We start from the raw sequence: 8,743 nt of genomic DNA, 5'->3' as shown, positions 1-8,743 counted from the left end.
AGCTAATGAGATTCCAAAAGCAACAAGCTAATAAGCTTCTCTGCTTAACTGAGTACTTCCCATCCACTTGCGAACAACCAACAGATTAAGGAATTAAAATGTAAGTTGAAAGTTGAATCGTATTAAAATTTAAAAACAATAAACATAAACTTTGAGAGGCCTAGACCTAAGGTGTCTAGTAGGGAATTTCATCCTCAGCTAAGCCAGTAAGCAAGCCCAAGTCCCATTTGTCAAAAAAAGAAGCTCAAGTCATAGCCGCGACAAAGAGAAATGTCTCTCCTAATAAGCCAAGGCAGGACCAATCTAATAAGCAACTTACTTCTTCTTTGCATATATAGATGAAGAATGGGCTACTTGAAAGCTTTAATACTAATTAAGAAAGATCCTTATACGCAGTGTTCTACGTGAATTCACGTTCGAAGGACTACGATATTGTTTTTTTTGCAAGGCCTCCTTGTGTGGTTATCAAAAACTTTTATCATGCATTTCTTCTTCTTCTTCTTCCATAAACAAGGTGAATTGTTACAAGAACATACAAACGAAACCCATAACAATGACAAAAACCAGCATAGCTGAAACTAGGATATTATTCAATATGGAAACAACAAATACACTATATCAACACCAGCCATTAGGCCATTTATTCTTGGGGTCTAATCTTTTAAAGAATTTCTTTTTCTTTGAACTAGAACCTAGAGATGAGCTCGAGCTGGGAGAAGCCGGTCGCACTATATTCAGCTTCTTTCGTGGTCGCCATATTAGCTTCCAGAACTTACCTCGACGGACTGGGGTGGTGGGGCACTCGTATTTCGAGGCCTCAGCATTCAACAAGTTTAAAAAATTGTCATGTTCCAGCTCCAAGAAAATTTCATCCCTAGTCCTAATGGTATTGAGCCTAACGTACCTTTGCTCCAGAGATTCTTTGGGTACATTTCTTGCCAATAGAGGAGAAGCACCACCCCAGTTATTTCTACCCAAAGATGGATGTTGGGGTGTCCTGAACTCTAGTAAATCCCTCTGCCTCATTTAATTCCCTTTTCACTTTCTTAGCTCTTTCTATGGCTACATCACCACTCTTAATACATAATATATCCAAATGATTCTTGTTTTAAGTCACTCTAACCTCTGTCCAAAAATCTTTTCTTGTCCTCTACGAAATGGATTTTCCAAGATCCAGCTCATCTGATTTGGTCATCATCGCCCTTCAAATAGAGCCTAGCTTTTACAATAATTAATCGCAACTTCTACCTATGTATATGGTCATATTCAATCTACTTTGGCACCAAGTGGATTAATTTAAGATGGATAATGTGGGTGAAAAACTCAAGAAAGGCATAATGGAACGGCTAACTCGAGAAATAAATAACAAAGTTGTACCTGGAAAGATCCTGTTCTTTAACTTGCATGACATTTTATAAATGAAGATGAGCACATTTAAAAATTTATTAAAGGATATTATTATATCTATATCCTCTGCACATGCTCTTTGCCAGCTACTGTCAAGGAAAATAGCAACATTTTGATCCATAGCTCTAGGCTCATGATTAACATCCAGTATCTCATTGCCCGGGGCTATATACAAGGACTAACAAAATCTTATTCCAAGTGAAGTTCATTGCTATATACAAGGAGAACAGATCTAAATCTTCAAACAGTAGCCCTTATTAGCCCTAACTTGCAAGCTGACCTAGGTCCTGGTTAAATTATAATTGCACTGTACTAAACGGTACTGCTGTAATCTGCATCCATGAATGATGCACTAGAGAAGAATATATTGAAATGTTAATCTAATTTAACAAAAAATTTATATACAACTATCTTCTTGTTTCTCTAATTTCGCTTCAGCTAGTCTTGTGTGTAGTTCTTTAGGACTTGATATCTGGTTAACACTGCAAAAGAAAACAAAACTAATGACATCAAGCCTCTCTTAGTTGTGACTGCAAAAACAGTATCAACTGGCATTTAATCCTTGAAGGCTCATTGCTTATCATTTTAACCAAATATGTAGAAAAATTATCAGGCAGGCACGCTTCAGGAGAAACAAGCTTTACCATAAGAGAAGATCCCCACTAGCTGCCACCTTTTTGTAAATCCATTCAGGAGCAAGTTCTTGCAATAACCTGAGTTGCTCTTCAACTTCTCCTGCAAACATAAAACATAAAGATTCAAGTCAGGTGCAGTTTCCAAGGCGATTCAGTTTGAAATGATTGTATCCACGCTTACTTCTATCAGCAATCTCTAGATGGCTTGAAATTACATTATGAATAAGTTCCTCTTTTGTAATCACCATGCGTCTTCCTGATTGAAATAGGAAATATATCATGTCAAAGAATTTAGGCAAGCTTGAAATCATCTGCTTGCGTCTTTTCGCTTGGGATAAGGCTGGATCTTGCTCCTCTAGCCCCTTCCTCTCTTTTTGTTGTAACTGCAGATCCATGAAGCATTTGTCACTGGCACTCAATAGTAGACTTAGAAATATGGATTACCCAATTCCTCTCGGTTTAAATAACTAGGGAATAAACTTCATCTAAGTTACAAACTTAAGTGAAATTAATCTAGAAAAAGTAATACCATTAAGGATATTAATCTTAGAAAGTTCTTTGTGTCTTACCGACTGCAGAAGATCCTCCGAAAGAATGTCGATGATATCATTATTTATTGGCAATCCTGCACCCTCACACGCTTTATCAGTAACATTTGAACTCTTCACAGGAGTATTGAAGTTCAAAGACCTATTACGAGGAGGTCGCCTAACTAGCTTGCTTGGTGATTCAGTTGAATCACTATTAGGACTCATACAACATCTCTTGGGAGATTGAGGCATAGGGGTAGAAGTCGTCAGTTTTTCTGGTGTAGATGTAAGTCTTGCTTGAGTTCCTTCAGCAGTTAATAAAGCATATTCATCATCGCCCTTTATATTCTTCATTGGAGTGGCAGGCAGAGGAGTCAGCAGTAAAGTATCAAAAGCAACCACTGGCGATGAGTTTTTAACTGTGCTAGTTTGCATTGTAGGCTTTTTAGAAGGACATTTATCAGAAGCTGTTGAGGTTCTTTTGTTATTGGAACTTTTAGCTATTTGGCATTCCGTGACTGGTGGATGTTGCTCGGCATCCTCCGCTTCACCAATTGATACTCGGTGTGAAAATCTTCTTCTGAAAGATTGAGACAGGTGAGATGCAGATGCTCGCTGCTCTGGCACTGAACCAATTGGTGTCGTCTCACTCATCAACTGTGCGCCAGCAGATCCAGACGAATTTGTCAGTACTTCTTGCCTTGAATCACCGAATGGTCCAGGTAGTGCTTCCTCGGGAATGTCTTCTCCCTGCATCCAGAAATAGTATTCCTTAAAATCACCAGCTTTATAGAAAAAGCAATTTATATAACTAATACCTCTCCTTCCATTTTTACTAAAGGACTTTGGGAAGCAGAGGAGATTGAGAAGAACCGTTCAAATAAATGTGCTTAAGTCTTAATTGCCAACATGCCGGCCACTATAGTAACTCTTCATGCTGGTTATTTCAATCAGCCAAGCAGCTGTGATTTTATCAAAACTGTGTGCAAACAGTAAGGTAAATCTAATACTTCCTGAAATTAGTAGACTTTTTTTTTATGTGGATAACGTTATCAACTGCTTCATGTCTGAATCTATTTCAGAAACGAAGTTAAAAATATATGTTTAAGCCCCTAAAAGCTTTGTCATATAGTATTCATTTAACTAAAGTTTGTACAAAGGCATGAAATGTTTTCTTCAGATGCCAGTAGTCAAACACAATCCATCAACGTACAAAAATCTGCAAATGAAATTCATTTAAACAATTTTGGCACATGTATGTGCATAAAACTGAAAAAACATGACACCAGATAAGTATAGTCAGATCGAACCAAAGATATGAAAGCTTCAATTGGACTTGTAAAGCACATATGCCAAAATGACTTAACTCTTAATACAGGCTGGTGATTTCAATAAGACAAGAATTTAAGTCGATAAACCTTAAAACACCAACCCTCATTTCTAACATTGACCTAAAATTTAAAGTCTCAACAAATGTTAAATGCAAAGTCTATAATTCGAAAGAAATCATATAAATACAAAATTTCTTACCTGAGGATGGGATTTTAAAAAGTTCAAAAGCCGTGTACGGAAGACTTTCCTCAGCTGAACAGAGCTACTAGATTTCCGCTTCTCGTCAATTTCAACTGCATTAGCATTTAATGCAATATGAAGTTCAGGCTTCATACAGTTTGTACGTTCATCAAACACAAGGATCTTTTTTATCTCAATAACCTCAGGTAAAATAAACTTCAGCTGCGCTAAATGAGCGTAAGAAAACCTCCTGCAAAAGTTAATGAAATGCTAGAGAGTTAGCAACAATTGACAGAGAAATTGTCAATAAAAAAGTTGCATTCAGAGTTGTCATCATTTAGTATACCTATCAGTTAACCACTCAATTTTGGAACTATCTATAAATTATTTTTAAATAAAGAAAGGTGTCCTTGTGCACGCCACATAAATTTGAACTAGTAGTTTTTCAGAAACTATTTATTCTATATAAAATTTTATCATTTGAAACACTTACTTTTCTGGTAGCTTTACTGGGTCAGTAGGCTTCTTGGGTTTGGCTTTCGAAGAGCCCGAGAAAGAAGAGACCCCATGGGATTTACCGGAGCTCAATAACCTGTCGGGTTGGGGAGTAGGGTGGTTTTGATCCGACTTGCAGAGCTTCTGCGCGGCTTGCCGGACTTGTTTTAAGGAGAAGGCGGCATTGCGGTTCCGAGTCCGGCGAGGATGATCGAGGGGCTTCTCGGGGGTCTTGGTTCTCCATGGATCCTGAAATGGAGCCCCGGTGGCATTCGGGTCAGATTTTTTCGAGGTAGGGAAGGGTGGTTTCTTGGGTGAAAAAGAAGATTGACTAGACTCCATGGATGAGCAATAACAACAATGGCCGAAACGACGATCGTATGTGTATCTGTTATAAGGCTCTTTTGGCGGGAGTGCTGAGGTGGAAGCTGATGTGTCTGCTGTGCCATGTCAGACTTGGCGCCAAATTTTCCCAGGGCCCAAAGGCAAGAGAGTCGACGAAAAGGCCCATGGGCCGTTCTTTGTTATCCGAGGTTTACTGTAATTTGGTAGGAATGGCATGCTATGCTCATTTACAATTTACATTGAAAACGATTCGTATTATAAATAATATTTTATTTATGGTGAATGTCTATCTTTTAAAAATATTTTAGAGTTTTTTACTTTGTGACTAAGTCATTTTTTTTCTATAAATAGAGGGGTTCTACTCTATTATATTTTATCCCAAATCAATAAGAATTCTCTCTACTTTTCTCTGCAATACTTTCTTCTTTTATTATTTTATGAGACTCTAACCAATTGAGTAGAGGGCGATTATTTTAATTTGTAGATATGCTATTAATTAGTTATCTAATGTTTGAGAAATTATACCACCCGTGGAGAGAAGATATAGCAATTTGTGTGAGGCTCTTACGTGAATGCATAGGCATCTACTTTGGTTACCGGGCTTTGAGATATGTGCATGATGCTCAACTCGTACATAATATGGCACATAATGATTATTAATTGTTCCATGAACTTCCTTCAGGAATAAATTCTGGATTTAAGATAAGTATTTTACCTTATTTTTTTCTTTTAAATTCTTGAAATTCTATAATTTGATTTTAAATACAAGCAAAGACAATAAATTTTGATTATAACTCTAATAGAGTTTGTAAGAAATTTAATCACCGAAGTGGTAGAATTTTTATGTCTTGCCATGATCAAATCATGCGTGATTGTGAGCACAAGAAAAGGAAACTCGTCCCATTGAATTTGCTTCATTCTCGTTCCCTTAAGAGAATGTGGTAATAATATGTGATAAGTCTGAAAGAAGATAAAATTATTACCGTAAAGGTATCAATGGATGTGGACATGGCATAGACGAAATTATAATCGTCATCATTGTGGTAATGACAACAATAAGGATTCTCAAAATAATCCTTCACTCTATGAAAGTAATGTTTGTCTTTGACCGAAATTTTGTAAAGCACATGTAGATGATTATGGTCCATTCATGATGTGATCTTTCTGATGTTGGTCTTACATTGATGTTCTTTCCATTGTTAGCTTTATGTTATATCCTGCACATGTTTACATGTCTGGTAGGTGTATTGACCTAGCCTCGTCACTACTCTACCGAGGCTAGGCTTGATACTTACTAGGTACTGCTGTGGTGTACTCATGCTAGACTTCTGCACAGTTTTGTGTAGATTCAGGTACTTCTGATCGAGTTGGTTTTGAGACTTCTGTCTGTGCAGCTGGAGATTTCAAGGTACACATGCTCGACATTCGCAGGTCTCGAAGTCACCTTCTGTTATATTTTATTTCCATTGTCTATTATTATTCCGGGACAGTGATGTACTTATTATTTCTAGTTACACTTAGAAAGACTTATGACTTGTACTACTAGTTTTGGGGTTATGTAACTGATATTGGTTTAGCTATGTTGTTACATATATTATTTAATGTGTTCTAGTTAAGTCGGTTAAATTTCATTAATAATCAGCATGTGTTAGGCTTACCTAGTATTAAAGAGTAAGTTCCATCACGACATCCTAAGGTGAAAAGTTGGGGTCGTAACAAGTTGGTATCATAGCTCTAGGTTCATAGGTGCTACAAGTCATAAGCGAGTTTAGTAGAGCCTTGCAGATCGGTGCAGAGACGTCTGTACTTATCTTCGAGAGGCTACAGAATTATTAGGAAACTTCACTTCTTTGATTCCTTATCGTGCGGCATTGATTCGGCTTGAAACGTATATCGAATATCCCTTTTTCATCCACTCGTATATGATATTGTGCGCTCGGTACCAGCTATGCGCTGACAGCTCATGATGCTATGGATAAGCTACAAGAGAGCCATAGATGCTCAAACATTGTCTCAACGTGTTATCCAGATTGAAGATGCAGATGTATTGAGAGACCATTCAATTGTTCACGTAGGGGTGCAAGCGGTTTTTGTTATCTGGGTGATAAGTGCGAGCTTGGGAAGATTTAATTGGTTGCCTAGTCGTCACGATCATGGTTGGGTCAGGAGGTGGATGTTAATTTGAGGATAACTGGTGGTATTAGAGACTATGTGGTTCGTATGGGATTTCTACTAAGTGAAAGATGCATACTATCATTCAAGGCACTGGAGGAAACGAGTTTGACTGTCACGAGGATGGACATATGCTTAGCCGATGATTTGAGGTATCTTACGATTGGTGTTATACGAGCTATGAACGTTAGTATTGTAGATCATCAGATGTTATGTCCTATGGCTTCGCGCCGAGTATGAGAGTCCACTATCGATGACCAGATTGCAGGGTCATGTGTTATATCAGTGTTGGCCTGAGATGTATATATGTGATATTGAAAGGTTCCCCGAAATTTGTATATGATTAAGATATGAAATTTGCATAGGATAATGCTGGGACTTACGGTATTTCTGCATTATTAATAATTCTACATTTCAGTATCAAATAGGTTAGAGAAGTAGCTTCAGATTCACAGAAGGTCTCTTCAGTATGGGTATCTCAGTTGCAGCATTATATGGTGCTTCAGAGGAAATACAGTGGTTTATGAGCTTCTGGGCTACGTAGTTCGTGCTAGGATCTTCTGCATTAGCTTTGATTTTGGGATCGTTGTGTACCGACATGGAGAAGTGTTACCCTGAATAAAAGTCGAGGAGGATCTGAAGAAATGGGTCAGCTCGGTGGTGTTGGGTCAGTATAGCAACATAGGTAATTGGTCCTTTTGGGGTGGTAATTCTCCACCGACGTTTGTGGCAGTTCTCTTAGGTTGGACGGTTTGCGTGACTCAGTTGAGTTGGGGAAATTCAGTCCTCATGACTTAGTTATGTGCGGGCGGGTCTCGGAGAGTTCTCGATGGTGTCGACTACGGCTTGAGCCAACTGTCTGCTACGGACATAAGGAATATGTTGTGCATTATGGTTTTCTCCTAGATGGATATCAGAAATTAAGAGAAGGCTAGCATTATTGGATATCACATGTGAAAAGTGTGCATTTTAGGAAGGCACCTTGTGTTTTGACTTGCATATGCTTGACTAGTGGTACGGTGATTGTCAGGTTTTGAGGCTTCTGAGGTTCAGTTTTTGCTACGCGGTATGGAAGATCTATGTGGGTGTTTCCGTAAGATAATGGAGTGTGAGTGATGTATTAGTCATTTGAGTAGCGTAGTTCAGATCGGGTATGGAAATTGTGGTATTCATAAGGTTTCGGGACTGGATGTTCTCGTAGGCAGACTATCCCTTGATTTCGGATGGTGAAGAAATGTTAGGGATATAATAACTGATGGCATATATTATGGATAGGTTATTATGGACTTTTGGATGATTACTCACTTGTTTGGGAATTATCGGGATTTGGTTTGGGGGCTATTTGAACGCCCAATGAGAATGTGTATTCTATATCAAATCAGATTTGGTTACTCTTGCGAAATTGATATCCTGGGATTAGCACCAAGCAAAATGGATGTTATTCGTGCCTAGTCTGTGTTATGTGCTTCCCTCTTATGCTATGATGGGTTGTGAAATTATATGATTATTCGCACACATGTTGTAATCTCGTTCATGCCTTATAGCGATATGGGCAAGATGGCCCTCGTGATGTTGATTTGCTCATTGCACCTTAGTTGTGCTTGCTTCCCTCCATGTTGTATTATTTTTATTCATATTCCCACAGAA

General features: G+C 38.2%; 1 protein-coding gene across 1 annotated transcript; it reads right to left on the bottom strand.

Annotated features, from left to right (window-relative positions):
* Nucleotides 1–1,494: 1,494 nt before the first annotated feature.
* LOC107775913 (CDT1-like protein a, chloroplastic) lies at nt 1,495–5,032 on the bottom strand. The gene is made up of 6 exons (XM_016595715.2): nt 4,578–5,032; nt 4,103–4,334; nt 2,612–3,322; nt 2,224–2,425; nt 2,052–2,142; nt 1,495–1,889 (listed from the first exon to the last, which is right to left on the bottom strand). Exons 1-6 carry the CDS (start codon nt 4,919–4,921, stop codon nt 1,805–1,807), a joined length of 1,665 nt encoding a protein of 554 aa, XP_016451201.2. The 5' UTR covers nt 4,922–5,032; the 3' UTR covers nt 1,495–1,804.
* Between the last annotated feature and the right edge of the window lie 3,711 nt (nt 5,033–8,743).

This window comes from Nicotiana tabacum, chromosome 19 (genome assembly GCF_000715075.1).
Source record: "Nicotiana tabacum cultivar K326 chromosome 19, ASM71507v2, whole genome shotgun sequence".
In the NCBI taxonomy this organism is placed as follows: domain Eukaryota; kingdom Viridiplantae; phylum Streptophyta; class Magnoliopsida; order Solanales; family Solanaceae; genus Nicotiana; species Nicotiana tabacum.
Note: the sequence above shows the minus strand (reverse complement) of the source record. Positions and strands in the feature narration are given on the sequence as shown.

What these genes read in the sequence shown, in the direction of transcription:
- LOC107775913 (XM_016595715.2), bottom strand. Translation starts at nt 4,921, where the DNA reads ATGGAGTCTAGTCAATCTTCTTTTTCACCCAAGAAACCACCCTTCCCT. An exon ending in TTTTAAAATCCCATCCTCAG is followed by an intron (nt 3,323 to 4,102) that starts GTAAGAAATTTT and finishes TTCTGGATGCAG; the next exon opens with GGAGAAGACATTCCCGAGGA. An exon ending in CGGAGGATCTTCTGCAGTCG is followed by an intron (nt 2,426 to 2,611) that starts GTAAGACACAAA and finishes ATGGATCTGCAG; the next exon opens with TTACAACAAAAAGAGAGGAA.